The sequence below is a fragment of the Mobula birostris genome, chromosome 21 (genome assembly GCF_030028105.1).
Source record: "Mobula birostris isolate sMobBir1 chromosome 21, sMobBir1.hap1, whole genome shotgun sequence".
Taxonomy (NCBI): Eukaryota; Metazoa; Chordata; class Chondrichthyes; order Myliobatiformes; family Myliobatidae; genus Mobula; species Mobula birostris.
The window spans coordinates 26,537,689-26,558,007 of record NC_092390.1 but is presented as its reverse complement, the minus strand read 5'-3'; the positions used below and the strand labels follow the sequence as shown (position 1 = coordinate 26,558,007).

At 38.4% G+C, this 20,319-nt stretch overlaps 1 protein-coding gene across 13 annotated transcripts in view; it reads right to left on the bottom strand.

The window, feature by feature from the left end:
• Nucleotides 1-20,319, bottom strand: part of rhobtb1 (Rho related BTB domain containing 1) — an 82,482-nt gene that overhangs the window by 41,133 nt on the left and 21,030 nt on the right. For 4 of the 13 annotated variants that reach the window (XM_072239198.1, XM_072239205.1, XM_072239209.1 and 1 more), the window contains 5 exons: nt 20,070-20,228; nt 18,390-18,537; nt 17,644-17,846; nt 16,677-16,780; nt 9,348-9,533 (listed from right to left, as the gene is read on the bottom strand). In XM_072239198.1, coding sequence (XP_072095299.1) covers nt 9,348-9,533; nt 16,677-16,780; nt 17,644-17,835 — 482 coding nt within the window. In that variant the 5' untranslated portion in view covers nt 17,836-17,846; nt 18,390-18,537; nt 20,070-20,228. Of the gene's footprint in view, nt 1-9,347; nt 9,534-9,743; nt 9,816-16,676; nt 16,781-17,643; nt 17,847-18,389; nt 20,029-20,064; nt 20,229-20,319 lie in introns of those variants that run through there. The other 9 variants (XM_072239207.1, XM_072239201.1, XM_072239200.1 and 6 more) reach the window with 8 other exon arrangements.

Genomic DNA, 20,319 nt, shown 5'->3' with positions numbered 1-20,319 from the left:
CAGGTTTATTAATCTCAGAACACCTTAGAAAATTCATGCTCAGAATGTGACCTTATTCAGATATACCAGTTAATGCCACATACATATATAGACATTCCTAACCTGGAATAATAGATTACAGCAAAACAAACTGGTGAAAATATACACTGCTTTGGAGTCTTGCACTGAGTTCTGACCTTGGCACAACGGAAAAATCTATGCCCTAGAGGAATGCAGGAACTTACCACTGGGGAGATGGCTGATATCTGTTGACAGTTAAGAAAGTCTCCAAAAGCTTGGAACTTTATCTTGCACCAAAAGGAGCCATAAATGAAAGTCATTTTATGGAGGTGTACCAAAAGTAGAAAAGGCAAAGTAAATCCAGAGAAATATTTCAGTTAATCTGTGACTACCAAATAGGAACATAGACTAACACTGGAGTGTGGTGGTTAGTGTGGATTCAAACAACTGATAGTCCTGACGAAGGGTCTCGGCCTGAAACGTCGACTGCACCTCTTCCTAGAGATGCTGTCTGGCCTGCTGCATTCATCAGTGACTTTTATGTGTGTGGCCTGTTTCCATGCTGTATTTCTGATTAAAGATAAAGTTATAAACATTACCTTTATTTGTCACACGTACATTGAAACATACAGTGAATTGCGTTGTTTGTGTCAACAACTTACACACCCTGAAGATGTGCTGGGGGCTGCCTGCAATGTCGCCATGCTTCCAGTGCCAACAAAGCATGGCCATAATGTTGTGCCAAACCAATTAAATTAGTAATCAAATGACAAATGGCCAACTAATCTTTTACCGAAACTATGTCCATACCTTTCCATTTTCCTCACATTCATGTGTACCTAAATTTCTCTTAAAAGTCCCTAATGTACTGTATCTGTCTCATGTACCACCCCAGGCAACACAATCAAAGCACCCATCACTCTAAAAACAAACTTGCCCCTCTCATCTCCTTTGAATTAACTCCTCTTATCTTAAATGTATGTCCTCTTGTATTACACATTTCAACCCTAGGCAAAGTGTTTACTCTTTCTATGCCTTTCATAATCAGAACTCCCCTCAGCTTCAAACATCCCAGAAAAAAACAACCGAAGTTTGTCCAACCTCTCATTTTCGCACATGCACTCTAATCCAGGCAGCATACTGGTAAACCTCTCCTGCATCCTCTCCAAAGCCTCAACATCCTTCCTCTAATGGGGCGAACAAAACTGTATGCAATATTCCAAATGCGGCTTAAGAGTTTTATGAAGCTGCGACATAACATCCTGACTTTTGAATTCAATGCCTCAACTAATAAAGGCAAACATGCCAAATGCCTTCTTAACCATCCTATCAACCTGTGTAGCCACTTTCAGTGAGCTATGAACTTGGAACCCAAGATCCCTCTGCTCATCAACATTATTAAGGGTCTTGCCCTTAACAGTACACTGTCTCTTTACTTTTGACCTACCAAGGTGCAACAGCTCACATTTGGCCAGGTTAAGCTCCATCTGCCATTTCTCCACCCATATTTGCAACTGATCTATAGTCGATTTTATTGTCTGTCAATCTTCATACCATCTACAAACTTACTAACATACCCATCTACATTTTTATCCAAGTCATTTATATACATCACAAACAGCAGAGGTCCTAGTACAGTTTCCTGTGGAACACCATAAATCAGAAGTCCAGCTAGAAGTCTCTTGGACCACTAACCTCTGTCTAGGATGCCACAGTAGCGTAGTGGCTAGTGTGAAGCGTTCCGGAGTTTGGAGTTAGGTTAGGTCATGGCAAATTGTCCCGTGAATAGGTTAGGGTTAATTGGGATTGTGGGACAGCAATTGAAGGGCTGTAAGGACCTACCCCAAGCTATAACCACTAAATAAATAAATCTTCTCTGGACAAGCCAATTCTGAATCCAAACAGTCACTTCACCACGGATCTCATGCATCTTAATCTTGTCAAATGCCTTACAACAATCCATATAAACAATGTCCACTGCTTTACCTGCAATCACCCTCAACACCTTATCAAAAAACTCAGGTCAAGGTGGTAAGACATGACTTGCCCTGCACAAAGTCATGCTGGCTCCTCCTAATTAGGCTGTGGTTTTCCAAATACTCAGAAATCCTATCCCTAAAAATTCTTTCCAGTAACTTCCCTACAACTGCCGAGACTCACTGGCCTATGGTTTCTAGGATTATCCCTGGTTCCCTTTTCGAATAATGGAACAACAGCTGCATGCTAGTCCTCTAGAACCTCGCCTATGGCTAGAGAAAACACAAAGACACTGGTCAAGGCCTCAGGTATCTTTCTCTATAACTTGGGGTATATCCCATCAGGCCCTGGGGACTTATCCAACTTAATGCTCTTTAAGAGATGCAACAGTACCTACTTCTTTACCTTGAAATGCCCTGGCATATCAATATGCTCAGTACTGATTTCCCTAACTTCAATGTCTTTCATATTGGTAAATACTGATGTAAAGTATTGATTAAGGACTTCACCCACATCCTATGCATTTAAGCAAATGTTACCCACCTGGACAGCCCCAACTCTTACGTCAGAATGCTGTTCATTGACTTTAGTTCGGCATTCAATACTGTGATCCCCTCCAAGCTGATCACCAAACTTCGCCAGCTTGGTATCAGCTCATCCCTCTGCAATTGGACCTTGTACTTTCTGACTAACAGACCCCAGTCAGTTAAGTTCCACAACCTCTCCTCCTCCACTCTCACCCTGAACACCAGCGTCCCTCAAGGCTGTGTGTTGAGCCCTCTTCTATACTCCCTTTTCACCTATGACTGCATTCCTGTAAATGGTTCTAACTCCATAATCAAGTTCGCAGATGACACCACGGTGGTTGGCCTGATCAGAGGGGATGAGGTTCAGCACCTGGCCGCGTGGTCTGCCGACAACAACCTGGCCCTTAACACCCAGAAGACCAAGGAGATCATTGTGGACTTCAGGCATGCTAGGAGCCACACTCACGTCCCCATCTGCATCAATAGAGCTATAGTGGAGCGTGTATCAAGCTTCAAATTCCTTGGTGTCCACATTTCCGAGGATCTCACCTGGTCCCTGAACTCCTCCATCCTGGTCAAAAAGGCGCAACAGCGCCTTTATTTCCTGTGGAGCATGAAGAAAGCTCACCTCTGTCCCAGGATACTGATGGACTTTTACTGCTGTACCATTGAGAGTATACTCACCAACTGCATCTCAGTGTGGTATGGCAATTGTCCCATATCGGACCACAAAGCACTCCAGCGTGTGCTGAAAACTGCCCAGCGGATTATCGGCACCCAATTGCCCACCATTGAGAACATCTACCACAAACTCTGCCTGGGCAGGGCGAAAAGCATTATCAAGGATGAATCTCACCCTAACCATGGACTTTTTACTCTCCTCCCATCCGGTAGGCGCTACAGGAGCCTCCGCTCCCGCACAAGCAGGCACAGGAAGAGCTTCTTCCCAGAGGCTGTGACCCTGCTGAACCTCACATCACAGCGCTAAGCAGTATTGCACCCATATTGTACTGTCTCAGTACTTTTATATTTGTGTGCTGCAGCACTTACTTTTTATTCGCAGTTATTTTGCATTTCTGGTCAGATGCTAACTGCATTTCATTGCCTTTGTATCTGTACTTGGCACAATGACAACAAAGTTGAATCTAATCTAATCTAATGTTGCACCCTTTATTCTTGAGTGGTCCTACCCTCTCCCTAATTATCCTCTTGCTCTTGATATATGTATAAAATGCCTTGGGATTTTTTTTAATTCTACTTGCCAAGGACTTATAAGAACATAAGAAATAAGAGCAAGAGTAGGCCATCTGGCCCGTCGAGCTTGTCCGCCATTCAATAAGATCATGGCTGCCCTGACATGGACTCATCTCTACCTACCTGCTTTTTCCCTTAATTCCCCTTCTATGCAAAAATTTATCCAACCTTGTCTTAAATATATTTACTGAGGTAGTCTCCACTGCTTCATTGGGCGGAGAATTCCGCCGATTCACCACTCTTTGTGAAAAGCAGTTCCTCCTCATCTCTGTCCTAAATTTATTCCCCCGAATCTTGAGGCCATGTCCCCTAGTTCTAGTCTCATCTACCAGTGCAAATGACTTTCCTGCCTCTATCTTATCTATCCCTTTCATAATTTTATATGTTTCTATAAGATCTCCTCTCATTTTTCTGAATTCCAGCGAATACAGTACCAGGCCCAATCTCTCCTTGTAGTCTAACCCCCTCATCTCTGGAATCAACCTGGTGAACCTCCTCTGCAACATCTCCAAAGCCAGTATATCCTTCCTTAAGTAAGGAGACCAGAATTGCTTGCAGTACTCCAGGTGTATCCTTCACCAGTACCGTGTACAGTTGCAGCATAACCTCCCTGTTCTTAATTTCAATCCCTCCAGCAATGAAGGTCAATATTCCATTTGCCTTCTTGACAGCCGCTCTTGGCTTTCCTAATTCCCCTGAGTTCTCTTCTGGCTTCTTTATAATCCTCAAGGGCCGTATTTGATTTGAACTTCCAAAGGCTGTACAATATTCCTAAAATTAAAAAACACTTCGAACTATCCACCTTACTGAATCTTTTACTTTACTCCACCTGTTTTTACTGGCCCTGATGTCTACCTTCCTCTTCATTCCTCCACTTTTTGCTCTGGTGCTCTGGTTCCCATCCCCCTGGCAAATGAGTTTAAACATTCCAGAGTAGCACTAGTGAACCTGCCACCCAGGATATTGGTTCTCCACCAGTTTAGCTGCAATCCTTCTCTGTTGTACAGGTCACCCTGCCGTAGAAGAAATTACAATGATCCAAGAACCTGAAACTCTGCCCCATGCACCACTTCCTCAGCTTGTACTATCAGCCTGGTATTATTCCAGTCTCATAAATTTCATTGATTAAATCAGTAAGCTTTTCAATTCCATAATCTACAAGGGCGATAATTTGTTCTATTACTAATTCATCAGGACCTGCTGTCTTTCCTTTCTTCATCTTATTTATTGTATTACGAACTTCAGATTTTAAAATACTTGGACCTTCAACGTTCTTCTTAATTTCTGGTTTTTCGCCTCGATCGTCTTCAAACAATTCCTGAATATACTCAGTCCATCTGTTCATAATCTCACCTTTTTCCATGAAAATGGTACCGTCCTTTGCTTTCAAATATCCACCTGAAGAACAGAGGAGCTTTTCACCAGTGATATTCTTGATTTGTTGATGCAACCTTTTTGGATCAGTAATAGGGATTCTTTCCAGTTGCTCACATTCCTGGTTGAACCATTCTTCTTTGGCTTTTTGACATAAGCTTTTAACTTTTTTTATCCAAGGATTTATATTCTATAGGATTTGCTTTTTTCCTTCTCCTTTCTTCCATTAGGTTTTTGATTTCATCTGTCATCCTTGAAGATTACGGAATCGAAGAGCTTACTGATTTAATCAATGACATTTATGAGACTGGAATAATACCAGAAGAGGTGAAAAAAAATCAGCATTTATCACTCTTCCTAAGAAACCTGGAGCAATAGAATGTGAATTACATTCGACCATAAGTTTAATGAGTCATATCACCAAGATACTTCTAAGAATTTTGATGACAAGAGCTAAAAGTAAGATACAAGCTGAAATAAGTAAAGAACAATGTGGTTTTGTGAAAGACAAAGGTACAAGAAACGCAATACTGATGTTAAGGATACCATCAGAACAGGCTACTCAAGTGCAAAAAGATTTGTTTGTTTGTTTTATCGACTACACGAAAGCATTTGATAAAGTGAAGCACAATAAGTTATTTGAAATATTACAGGAAACTCTAGATCTAGATTCGAAAGACCTCCGCCTAATCAGAAATCTGTACTGGGAACAAACTGCCGCTGTAAGAATAGATGGAGAAGTGAGTCCGTTTACGAAAATCAAGAGAGGCGTTAGACAAGGGTGTGTTTTCTCCCCAATTTGTTTAATGTACACGGTGAAACAATATTACAAAAATAAGAGAACATTTTGGGAATCAAAGTTGGCAGTGAAAACATCAATAATTTCAGAGATACGGATGACACTGTGTTAATTGCAAGTATGGAGGAACTACAAAACTTAATTAATATAGTTGTTGAAGAAAGTGCAAAAATGGGTCTATCAATTGCAAAAAGACAATGTATGGTGATATCCAAAAAGGAGAATCCTATCTGCAGGCTGAGAATAAACGAGGAAGACGTAAAACAAGTACAGAACTTTTGCTACTTAGGAAGCTGGGTGACATCAGATGGCAGGTGCGACATGGACATCAAGAGAAGAATAGGGATGGCAAAAGACACCTTTACGAGAATGAAGAATATACTGACCAACACTAAACTAGACATGACAACCCACCTCAGAGTATTGAAATGTTACATTTATCCAGTTATGTTATATGGTTCAGAATGCTGGACAATATCTAGTAACATGAGGAAACAAATTGAAGCAGCAGAGATGTGATTTTTGAGGAGGACTCAAAGAATATCATGGACGAAATGACTATCTCATGAACAAACAAAAAGAGAAATAATGTATGAGATCATGGAAAGGCAACGTGACTTCATTGGACATGTGATTAGGAAAGAGGAGTTAGAATGCACGGTAATTATGGGAAAGATTGAAGGGAAGAAAGCAAGAGGAAGGCAAAGACAAATGATGATGGAGATAGCAGCCAGAGAACTGGAAATGAACACCAATGAATTGATCCACTTGACTCGAAACAGGAGTGTGTGGGCCATGGCAGTCAAAGTTAAAACTGGGCATGGCATCTGATGATGATGACTGTCAGCCTATTCTTGCCCTGACTAGCATGTGGTACTGAGAGTAATCCAGAGATTACTACCTTAGAGGCCCTGACTCCCTATACTCATTGTGCAAGACCTCTTCCCCCTTTCTACCCACGTCATTGGTGCCAATGTGCATCATGACCTCTGGCTGCTAACCTTCCCTCTTGAGAATATTCTACAGCCGATCTGAGATATCCTGGACCCTAGTGCCTGAAAGGCATCACATGATCCTGGCATCTCTTTCATGGCCACAAAATCACCTCTCCATCTCCTATCATACAGTCTCCTATCACCACCACTCTGCCTAACTTTACTTTTCCCTATTGAGTGTCAGAACCAGCCACAGTCCCACTGGCCTGGCTGCTGCTGTTGTGCCCTGATACGTCACCCTCCACAACCCCTCTCTCCTTTAAGCAGTATCTGAAGAGGTATACTTGTTGCTGGGGAGAATGGCCACAGGGGAATCCTGCATTAACTAACTCCCCTTTACTTTTCCTTGTGGTCACCAGTCTACCATCAGAAGCCTGCACTCTGGGTACGACCACCTCAGTAAAAGTTTCATCCATGAGTTTTTCAGCCTCCTAGATGGTCCCGAGTACATCCAGCTCCAGCTCCCTGCCCTTGTCAGTCAGGAGTTGAAGTTGGGTGCATTTCCTGCAGATATAGTCCTCAGGTAGACTGTTAGGTACCCTGAAATCCTGTATCTTACAGGAGGAGAATTCCATTGTTTTAACCACCATCCTGCCTTCACTGAATTAAGGACTAAGGATTTTCTTGCCTGTGCCTTCTCTCAGAAACCTTTGAGTTTTGCCCTCACCTAGGTCCTTTACTTAGCCTCTTCTCGCTAAGTTTGTTATATCTTTGGCTCTAACTTCAAGGGCAAGTTCTACAAGTAAGTGAATGATTCCAAGCAACTCAACACCCTTTGCCTCTACTTGTTTTCACTGAACCCCATTGAGTCAAAGCTATCCACCCTAACCCTTGCCCACTCCAACAATGGTCGCTCCCATAACAGTCACTTCACTTCAACCCACCTTATTTTTTTTATTGGTCCTTGCTAAGTTACTAATAATCCAAGCAATCTCTCGCTCTGCGGACAAGTCCCGCTTGCTGTTTAAAACTGCCACGTTAAGTCCATGAGGAATTTTCTCCATTATTCTCCACAATTCCCGCTCTGCTGACAAGTCCCGACAGTACCTGTTTCCTTACTAATCCTAACATATACATCTCCGGGTGGAGGAAACTGAGGCATCTGGAGGAAACCCACACAGCAATGGGAAGAACATATAAACTCCTTGCAGACAGTGGAGTGAATTGAACCCTGATCTTCCAGTATTGTAAAGTGTTAAGCTAACCTCTGCGCTACCGTGCTGCTCCTGGACTATAGCAAAAGGAAAATCCAGAGCTTAAGTACTACAATGCAAGGATAATGAAATGACCTAATAGGTCTTCCCAAAGACAAAATACAGAACATTAAAGATACGGTTAAATACTTCTGGGACTGTATTGGGTCAATACAATCTGACAATGTAACTGTCTGGAGGTTGAACCACATGAGCTTCAGTACTTTTAGTTAACTTTGTGCAACAGTCTGAAGGGTAAACATATTATAAACAAGATATTTCAAGCTTTTATGGCAAAGGTAGTAACTGAGAAGAGGTACAGAAATTTTTCGTAAATCTTCTGTTTTGAATCCTCCCTTGGTTGCACAAGTGTCCTTGATCAAAATAATTGATATGCAGAAATATGAAAACAACATTTTTATTTGAAAATTACATGAAAATGAGATTGTCTAACTAAATAACTAACAGTACCTAGTATCAGACATTATTCGGATGCATCTTATCCAATGGCTAATATAAAAATATGACAGTTTCAATTCTATTAAATTGACACAAAATAATCTTATCAGAATGACAGGATGGATGCAATTGTTGGGAAACTTCATTTTAGACCCCTTTAATAAAAATACCAAGTTGGATCTCTCAGCATCTGCTATGAAACCAATTTGGTCTACTGGCTGGCTACCTCTGCTGCATATACTTACCAAAATTTTGTGGGGATGAACTAACTATGGCTTTTTTTGGAGCTGTGTAATCAAGACTTTTAAATAAGTTTTATTAGTTTATCAATTGGAAGAAAACTGAGAAACCACTTATTGTCGAGAATACATGTTTTCATTGAAACATTTAAACTGAATATCTACAAGTTAGTTAAACCAATATCTTCCAATCTCCTTGGCAGCTTACATATGGATAGAAAAAAATCTTGTACACACCTAGATAGCTGTACAATAACCTTGCATAGTAGTTGCAAGAGATAAATTCCAAATTCACTAGCCAAAAAAAGCTTCTTCTCTTCACTATTTTCCAACAGCAATTTGGAAGATTAAAATTCAGAAATATAAACAATTAAAACAGGAGCTATAAAATATATGGTTGATGATGTAGATACACATTTACTTACTTGTGCTAGAATATTATATTTGGATTATAATTACATTGTGAGCACCTGTGCTGAGATACAATTTTTTTTTATTAAGCTTTGTACTGAATTGATGGCATAAAGTACCTTGCTAAAGGGCGTCGTGCACGATTTACAGCTTCAAGATCAGCATAACGCAAATCCAACTGACAGCCAACTAAGACAACTGGTGTTCGTGGACAAAAGTGCTTGATTTCAGGAAGCCACATTGTTCTTACATGGTTAAGGGAATTGGGGTTAGCAATTGAGAAGCATAGGACCACCACATCGGACCTGAAAAATTAAGATTGCAAGCAGTTATTTTAGATGATTGTGCACAGTTCTTCATTTCATTCTTTAGATCATCCACATTTTTCTTTGAGCAATACACAACATTTCCTTCCATGCAAAATTGGTGGCATATCGCACATGAGCAGAAAATAATACTGAAACACAGTCATGCACTTCCTCCTGGCAGTACCAGAACTAACTTTGCTACATTACCTCATGTGCTATGTCCACAATGCTGGTATGAGTTAGTTTTCCGGAGGCAGTATTTACTTTGGGTCTCATTCTCTGTACAAACGTTAATAAAAACAAATGTTTTGATTATATTTTTTGGTTTGAAAGATGAATAGTTAATGTTCCATTATTTTTAGTTTGAAAAAATACCTTCTACATTAAGGTTATTTTGATATCTCTGGCTCCATTTGTGCCTCAATCTTCGACTAGCTTGAAAAGTTTTAGTTCAGTACTTTTCAGTGAAATAAAATAATAATTATGCTATAAGCCAATCAATCCTAATCAAATGTTATAAAATTGGATATAATGCCCAAAAGAAAATCTTTTAGCTTTTAAAGGAATCTCTATAATTTCAATGCCTTAAAGAGATATTCAAGAACAGTTTGAACATTTATTTTTTAAATCTGTACTTTCCATGTCAATTATCTTGAACATAAAGGCAAAAATGTATCGAACAACAACTTAATAGATTAACTATGACCAATGCTCAACACTTGCCTACACAGGTGCTGTAGGAACATTCCTGAAATTTGATGCTTAATTAAGGTGCAATTCATTTTCCAGTGATCAGGAAACCTCATAAAAAGGCATCTTTCAACATAAAATTGTCAAACTTACTTAGAAAATTCACAGCACTGGAGAGTGAAGGAGATGGGAAAAAAAATTAGCGTTCAATAGCAGATGCTCACCTAAGGATCTGGCAAAGGATATATTTTGATAAGTATTGAACTAGGATGCTCTACAATACTTCTGACTGCTGTGTGCTTGCTATTGTTACTGAAGGCTACTAAAGTGTACTGTTTTTACTCTGATTAATTGTGCTGAAAATTTCAGGTGTAAATAATCAAGTACTTCCCAATCCAACCAAGAATACAATCTCTTTAATATTGTTTTGAATGTTTCTTTTCCAAAACTCTAGAAAACGCACAGGCACGATGATTCATTAAATCTATGATTGCCATTAATATATGCCCATGAATTAGAAGAAACTATGACCAAAACTATGGACAAAATGCTTGAAGATTGTTGACAAAATGACAGCCAGATAGCTTATAGTTTAGAATAAATTCATGCAATGTGTTAATTCTAAAAGATTTAACGGAGCTGGGAGGGTAATATTTAGAAAAACCAATCTGAAAAATAATTCTAAGGAAAAACAAAGGAAAGAAAATATGTATACATCTTCTGCTGAATGTTGCCTGTGAAGTGAACAGTAAAGAGACCATAACCCAAAGTGAGCCTTCTAGTTTCAGTGGTTGACCTATAATATGAAGCAACCCATTGTCATGGAACTGCAGGCAACTGATAGAAATCTGTCAAAATTTTCCTCAGTAACCAGCGAATGTGATGGAGCAATGTGCACCGATGCCATTTTTGGTTATGACCATTCTGCTTCCCAATACAGAACACTTGTTCAACATCACAACAGAGCTAGACCAGATCACTAAAGTCAGATGTATGTAATACTTTTATTTTGTTAAACTGAACCATTTTCTGTGAATTTATCACAAAAGGAGTTACATTCAGAAGGTTCTAATTAAAATAAGAAACAGCACAATTTCAGAGAACCAGATTTTGCTTAGACATTGTCTGGATTGTCTGGATTATTGCAAGTTCCAAAGTATATTTCACATTGCTTACTTTGGGCTTGCTTAGATTCATGTTTTTTTTAATCTCATTAATAAGTTGAGTGGACCCTTAATACTGAAAAGTCCACGAGAAAATAAACAAACAGTAAGAACTTATCTTAAGCATCCAGTGAAAAATCAGTATCCTACATTTCCTGCTAAAAGTGGAATGGTCAACTGTAATTACCAACACGGAACATGAAAAACTTTCGAACTTTAAAATCTGTATAAGAATGGAATCTCTACTAATTTCACTTTTCATTGACTGGAACTGACTTTTTAAAACATAACAATGACCTTCAGTACAGAGTTACCTTTTTCTCTCCTTTATCATAACTTTTATCACCACACCTGAACAATGCACCTTCTTCACAATTGTAACCTCCTGGCAATAAGCTTTGAAGTTTTATATGAGTAATTAGTTCAGTCATTGGACAAGAAAAATGCTTATTTCTAGAAAATAAGAGAAAATGGGTATCATATGACATTGACTCATCTGAAACTTTAGTGTCCCCTGCAAGGTATGTTTACATTAAGCTGAAATGGGTGATCAGAAAAATGAAATGTCGGTAGAGGCCGACTTTACACTATGTACTATAAATCTGTGCACTACTGTTTCTACAATACTACAATATTCAGACTCAATTGTTAGTAATATTAAAGAGGTTATGCTTATTATGTATATAGCTCAAGAAAATATCAGTCACCCATTACTAAATGCTCATGACAGAGCAATGATGAGGTGATTTTAGCTTAGATAAATTTGATGCATTAAACAATCACTGGCAACTTTTAACCTCAGTTGCTTTCATCATTGACAATCTAAATGTATCTCAGTTTTTGCTTTAGGTTCATTTCCTGAGGATGTCAGTCACACACTTGGTTATCTGCAGCCAGGAAACAAATTCACTGTTGATATTTTTATCAACGATTTTGGGCTAGCATCCAAACTCTTTAAATCAGAGGCATATGACTGAATCCTCTTATTTCCATTTTGTGGACTGCAGATTGTATCCCAGCTTATTTATAGTAAGCAATTCAATTAAAAGCTTGCAGGCCAGTAGAAGTCAAGTGATATTCAAGGAAGCTGCACAAAAGGCTTCACAGCACCTTTTTGTATATGTAGCAATCAACTTGAAGGGAGGATTTGTGCCTGGCTTCACTCTGGCAGAAGAGAAGGCCAGAGAGCCATGGACAGATACATTGGTGTGGGGAATGAGAAAGGAAGCTGAATGGCATGCAACTTTAAGCTCAAGGTGGTCACTGTAGACAAAACTGAGGTGCTCTGTAAGCCAACTGCCTACCCTACCCTTGTTTTCACCAAAAAAATCTGAGGTCATATTAGGAGCAGTGAATGCAGTAGCTTCAGTGGATGATGGAGGAAGTGTACATGAATCTTTGCCTCACCTGGAAGAACTGTTTATGCCCCTGGATGGTGACGAGGGAGGTGGTGTAGGAAAGAGTGTTGCACCTCCTTCAATTGAGGGCAAGGTGCTAGGGATCAAAAAAGGGTTGAGAGGCATGAGCAGATCAGGAAGTCATGGAGTGAATGGCCCCCTATATGAGTTAGAAAAGTGTGGGGAGGAGAAGATTCGGCTGGTGATGGGATCCTGTTACAGATGGCAGTAATGAAGGATGATGATGTACCATCCCGAGCAACGCTTCAAATTCCACCTAGGTAGTCTACATAATTGAATTTTCCAGTTTCAGGAAACTTTTACCTACTATAGTGCTCCCTTTCCTTCTGGTCCTCCCATGTTTTCTTCCTTTCCTATGCTCCCTAAATGACCATCACCCATCTGCATCACCATCTCCCACCCTGTCAGTCACATCCACCTACCAGCCACATACTTCAACCCACAGGATCTCCTCCCCCAGGTGGTTCCATCATCAACATAGCAGTTGGTGCATCGCTTTATAGCCCCAACTATGTAAGATTAGTATTTGTTTCCCACCACTCTCTGCATCAAGTTCGTACATTCTCCCCATGACCACATGGGTTTCTTTCATGTGTTCTGGTTTCCTCCCACATTCCAGAGACACATGGTTAGGGTTAGTGAGTTGTGTGGATACTACATTGGCGTTGGAAGCATGGCAACATTTGCAGGCTGCCCAGCACAATCCTTGCTGATTTCATTTGTCACAAAACGATGTATTTCATTGTATGTTTTGATGTAAGTGTGACAAATAAAGCTTTATCCCTCCGTAAAGGTTCCCATTATCAAGTTCTTTACTTATCAGATTCCAGCACTGGTAGACTTTTGCAACCAACCTCTAGTCTCTGTCTCCACATTCACCCTTCCCCTCTTGGCTTCATTGATCTTATTTCCTCATTTTCTTTGTCTACTTGCTCACTTCACCCATCTGCCTCTGTAAGTCTCTGTCTCCCAAGTCACTCCTCCCCCATTGATGCTCCTTCTGCCCATTTTCATCAGTCCATTATTGGCCCAAAACTCACTCATCACACTCTCCTCTTTACACCAGTTATCTACCCTCTTCCACTCTCATTGATGCAAATTGTTGACAATTCCTTTCCCTAAAAGATCCTGTTTGGCCTGCTTACATCATCCAGCAGTTTGTGGTTTCCTGAAAACAATTTAACTGCTTAGCTTAATACTATTCTAGCTCTATGGCATGTCTCTTGATTCACTCTTTGCGATTGTGATTTAACTTCAGAAGCACTGCATTGGCTGCTAAGTGGGATCTAATGACACCCTGAAAGGGAAATTAAAATTGCACATTATTCCTCTTTCTTTGATGGTCATATTTGAGGTTTACATAATGGCCATAATATCCTTCTAAAATGGCTTAAAAGAGCTTTGTTATGTTTTACTAAACAAAAAAATAAGCCTCTCAGTGTACTATCCTTTCAGTACTGAACACAGGAACTCCCTTAGGTTGTAATTCAAGTCTAGTAGGTGTATCTTGACGCACCATGTTCTATTTAAATAAATATTCTGCTACTAAACTGAGATCTACTGAATTTGGACCCATGTCAATCCACCATGTTTATCCCATATTATTGACAAGTATATTCACAACTGTTCCATGGGAAATTTGGTTTATGTTGATTAGGTTGAAAAAAACTACAATCTGTATCAGAAAGGAGTCAATGTCATAAGGAGAAGGAAATTTTAAAAAAAGGCAAAAATATGTTTTGTAACTTTATCTACTAAATGCCAATATGCTAAAAAGAGTGCAGTGGGGGGAGGGTGTAGAATTAGAACCCACGTACAGAGAGGGAAGAATTTTGCTGGTAACTTGGAGAGACGAGGACAGTTTCTTACATTTAGTGTTATTCGTCCAAATGAACTCATGGCATAGTCCATAAACAGTGGCAACAGTTTTAAGGAATGAATTGTTAAGAGATATGGCTCATAGTCTGGATCTCACATGGAACTCATTATCCAGTCTCCTGCATTCCCATGATTTTGAGAAATGGCATTCTGTAATAACCTATTCAGATAGGAATCTATATAAATTCTCGATTACTTTAGTCACAGCACAGAGTTGCAGTCTGCATACTTTTTAAAAAAAAAACAAATTAATTCCAAATGGTTGACTGATCTTATTAAATTTAACCTCTCAACTATAAGTAAAGGTCACATTTTATTGAGATGTTAGATAGGAAGTATAATGCAAGCAAAAGCCATCATGAAAACCCAGCTCTGAGAAACACAGCCCCTATCAGCTAGCAGCTGTTCCCAGCAGCTCTGCAGAAGTCACAGCCCAGATGGTTCCATCTTTAGTTTACAGGGGGAACTACATGGAAGCAGACTGACAACAGATGGACAGAAACAACTAACTAATAATATACACTTGTAGCTCCAGTTTTAAAAAAAAAATTCAAGAGAAGAGAGGCCTCCATTTTTGATACTAATACATTTAATTAAATAATCATAAGCAACTTAAGAATTATTTCAGTTTTACAGATTGGCATCTAAATTAATTTATATGAACCACCACTGACCTGAAGTACTAACTGCGTTCCTTCTGCAGCTTCTACTAGCTGTGTATTTCCAGCATTTGTTTTTAATAGCTATATAACTTTTTAAAATTTCATTCGTCATTCCCCTCCAACATCTCCAATCTTTTGAACCTCTCAGTGCTCTGTGCAGTGTTAACCTGGCAGAAGACTGTAGAGGTAATTTCCTGCAGCTCAAAAGGACTATTTCCATTTCATTAAATCACAGGTAGTTCTTACTTTTGCATTCTCCTGGTTTGATAAATTGAACTTTGGAACTTCAAATTTTAAGCCATTCTCAGATAGTTAGTATTTCACAAGGGTCCTTTCCTATGTCAGTTCGTTTTCACTGCATGAGCAGATAACCCTAGCACACCAGCAAGCTTAACAATATTTATCTTGTAATCACCAAATCTACCCTCGAATATTTCCTTAGTAAAGGCCTCGCCTATTTTAATCTGATGAAGGGATTCTAACCTAAACATTAAGCTTTTTACTCTTTTTCAGCTGTTGACTATTAAATATCTGCAAAAATGCAAACTAGGTCAATGTTTGGAGAACCGACAACATGTACTAAAATTCCAGCTGTACAAAATTCAGATTTAAAATATTGAATTATGTAACTGGTATTTCTTTTGCATTTGGTTCTGATTACACTTATAATACCTTTCTATTTTAACTGTAAAACATCCCCAATGAACTCATTTCAAAACATGATTATGTAATTAAGGGACACAAATAAAAGGAAATCATTGCTTTGCATTCCATGCACTAGCACTATTTACAAACTTACCTGACAAAAATGCTTACAACTATTATTGGATAATGCTGCCAGCAAAATAGGGTCTATAATGAAGAAATAAAGGATTCTGTCTGCCCCAATAAATAGCTACTGCATATAATGGTTGCATATACTATTACCAACCCTAAAATTTGCTAATAATTTTGTCCTGGTCTTGAAAAGGCCTTTTAGCTTTGGTATCAATCAACTATTCTACACTAATCACAAACTTTTTATATTCAATCTGCAGCATCTAACTTAAGCCAACTTAAATATTGTTTCCAAAAAAAAACTATAAATCTGATTTCAGATTATGTAACATTGTTTATATTTCACTACCAAGCTGACCAAACTTGAATTCAGTGTAGGAATGTTGGTATTAGTATATCATGCTTAATTGTACAACACCCATCTTACTCATGTAGCAAAATCACTCCTAAATGCAACACAATCTTTTTGATAAACCAACTGTGATTGAAGAATTTATTTCACGTATACAAGTACATGTTTTGTTTGTGGCTTTCTTCCCATTTTGTTCTTACCTGCCATATGCAAAACGCCTGTCCTTATGGTGGTCACCAAACGTGTCCCACAGTCTAAGTGATATACTAACTTCATCTACAACATCACGGGAACGTTCAAGGACCTAAACGATCAACATTTAGTATAATTGGACATTTAATTTTTCACTCTATTATGAGATTTGTCATCAAACTTAAGTATATTACATTTCTGTCACTGGGACTAGCTAAAAATCATCTTACATTTCCATATAGACATGAAACACACTACACAAGCAAATAACATACTAATAATGTTAAAATATATTTCTCAGTTTGTATAATTTTAACAAAACAGTGCAACTTATTAATAAGAATGAGCAATGTTTAAAATGAAAATCTCAAGGTAGCTGGAAAGTTTTGGTTAAATCTCTTAAGTATTTTCAAATAATACATAAGAATTAAATTATCAAATCATTTTGCTGGAAGTTGCACTTTAAACAAGTCTTAAAATATTCATTAATGAAAATACAAAATGCTAGATCCAGTAGTCAGAAACAGAGCAAAACATTTCATTGCCTCTTCTAAACTTTCACCTGATAATTTCCAATTTCCATCATCTGCAATTTTTAACCTTTGCCCATAAAATAAACTCTTTAAACTACGTAATTTAAAAAACCCTTTATTTCAGGATTTCCAAAGGGTTCCAAAGGAGTCTAAATTTCATGTCGTTTTCCTAATTTGAATCCAAAGTTGAATTTATTTCACACAAAATTATTTGTGTGCTATTACAGAATATATTAGTTTTCATTAAAATTGTGTTTAGAAGAGCATTACTTTTAGAAACAAGTAAAGATATTTCCATGCTATTCTGTCCACCCTATTGTTCATATATTTTGCAGGAAAAAAAGTCTTGTGGATTCTCTGGATTTGTAAAACTAATTGAAAGTAAATATTTATCATAGAGTATTTTTTTTTATTAAGAATACTTTTGATAAAACATTCTTACCTCCTGACAAACACGATACTGATCAATAGCCCATACAGTGGGGACATGTGTTGATAGTAGTTGGTACTGGGTTAAGGTGGTATTACATGCTCTTGCACAGATAAGTCGTGTCTTTCCTACAGCATTGTCTCCAACAACGACACATTTGATGGTTTCAACATTTGGCCGTTCATAATCCATAGCGGCATCCATTTAACAGTAAGCTGTGATTAGAAAAAAATGTTTCAGTTCTTTTGCAATTACAGTTGAACAAAAGCCACTTCATTCAGTGACATGACCCAAACAGTTCAAAATGCAACCCAATTCAAAAATGAGTAAAATCTCACTCCATTTATACTGTGGTCTGTATTAATCCATGCAATTGCCCCAAAATTTTCAGTACATACAAGACAAATCTTGTCAGATTTAACTAATATTTCTTAAAACAAGATTGCCATGCATAAACAAAAGTAGATATTAAACTTGGTTGGATTAGTTGGTGCTCTGGAAATAGAAACAACCAGAACGGTACTGACAGAAACCTGTTTAAAATCAGTCTATACATGTTATAATTTTGTTTGGAGAATGGAAACACAACAACTCTGAAGAGAAAACCTTGCCAGGCTGTAACACTCAAGAGCTTACACATAAAAAGCCCACAATGTAGTAATCAAAATATTCACTTTAACTGTGACATAATAGGCTATAAGGTTAATTTGCCACTGTACATTACCCATTTCTGATAAGCTGAAGAAAAACTATTGAACCTGGAATAGTGGGAGCTCCTCTGCCTCACATGATGCAACTTCCATGCAAACGTCCAAAGAACCTCAGCAATGCTTCATTACACTTCAGGGTCACTTATGGTATCCCCAAAGAACTTTCCAGGTATAGCTGAGATTACTGTACAAGTACCTGGAGCTCAGAAAGTGATGCAACAAACTTCAATAAAACACTGAAGACCACAAATAACAGGCCAAAATGTTTATTTCCCTCTAAGTGAAATACAGGAATACTACTGTGCTGTGGGTACATTTGCCAAAAAACACCCAGCCCACTGATAACTTAGACGGGACCTTGCCACTGAGTTTTCCCACCCCTTGTAGCCAATGCTATCCTGCAACTAGCAAGCAGTAACCAGTTCCAGATATCACATCAGTGGGATGATAACATTGATAACACTATTGAAACCCAATGTTGTACATGCCCAGTTCCTACTCTAGGTATGAAGGATTGAACGGCACCCATTCAGAACAGATGCGAAGAAATTTTTTTAGCCAGAGGGTTGTGAATCTGTGGAATCTGATGCCACGAGCAAGACTGGAGGTCAAGTTATTGGGTGTATTTAAGGCAGAGATTGATAGGTATCTGAGTAGCCAGGGCATCAAAGGTTATGGTGAGAAGGCGGGGGAGTGGGACTAAATGGGAGAATGGATCAGCTCATGATAAAATGGCAGAGCAGACTCGATGGGCCGAATGGTCAACTTCTGCCCCTTTGTCTTATGGTCTTATAATGATGCTCAGAAATTGAAGAGATCTAAGTCATAATACAGAAGGGTGCAAAAGTGGCAGAGACAATATTTAAAAGCATTTATAAAGAAACTTCAGTAGGCCGAGATTCAGTTATAATGTGAGCAAATAGCATTAGTGTAGCTGGGCAAAAAGGTTGGCATGTACTGGTGCTAGCCAAAGAACCTGCTTCCATACTATACTAGTACAAGACTCAGAAGAACGGAGAGTTCAAAGACAAGGCTTTAAAAGGCTGGAGTAAGACATAGTCAGGAAATGACCATGTAGAATAAAATTAAAAATATTAAAGAGAGACTTGGATCTAAATCTAATGTAAATTAAGGATGGGGCTAATGGATGATTGAGCTAATAGATGACATGATACAGGAGGTAGGTTTGAATGAACTGGTTTGTGAAAAGAGTTGATCAGGGGAAATGCCAATCAAAAGGACGTTGAGGAAATAAAAAAAATACTCATTCATCAGAATAAGCACTGGATGTAGGGGCTGAATTAAAATCAGACTAGGTGGTCTTTGTAATGAAATGGCACAAGATGAGAACTTAACTCAGGATGAAGACACCAATCCAACCTCTTCAAATATTATATTAAGATGTGGATCAGTTAGAATAGTTCTATAAATGACCATGGTCATCTTGACATTTACTTACAGAAACATGATAAAGATGATAGATACTAGTTACAAATTCTAACTCTGAATGAATGTCAAAATGAATACAGAAATAATTATTTTATATTTATTGTTTCTTGCCAAAACTACTGCCTCACAAAATCTTAATCTTTCTCGTCATGATACTCCTGAGCAAAAGCAAATTTACATCAGTTTACCAAAAACCCTTCAAAATTGCATTATTGTCTAGTATTGCCAGTACTTCTAAAGATGGTGGGAGATTTAGAAAATAGAAAAGAGTTACCATACTTGCTAGTGATTATTGTGAATCATGAGAAAAAAATGAAGGCATTTTCGATACAAATGTGAGCTGACAGCTGGAGCTTTCTGTCCTGTTACATCTCTTCAGCTGAGGGTAATGGCTTTGGGAAACCATGCCCATTTCATTTTTCAATAAACAAGCCTCTGCTGAAATAAAATATGGATGACAATTTAAAAATAACACAAAATACTAGGTACATTTAATCATTGTCTAATGAAAGCACTCAATCTATAATCA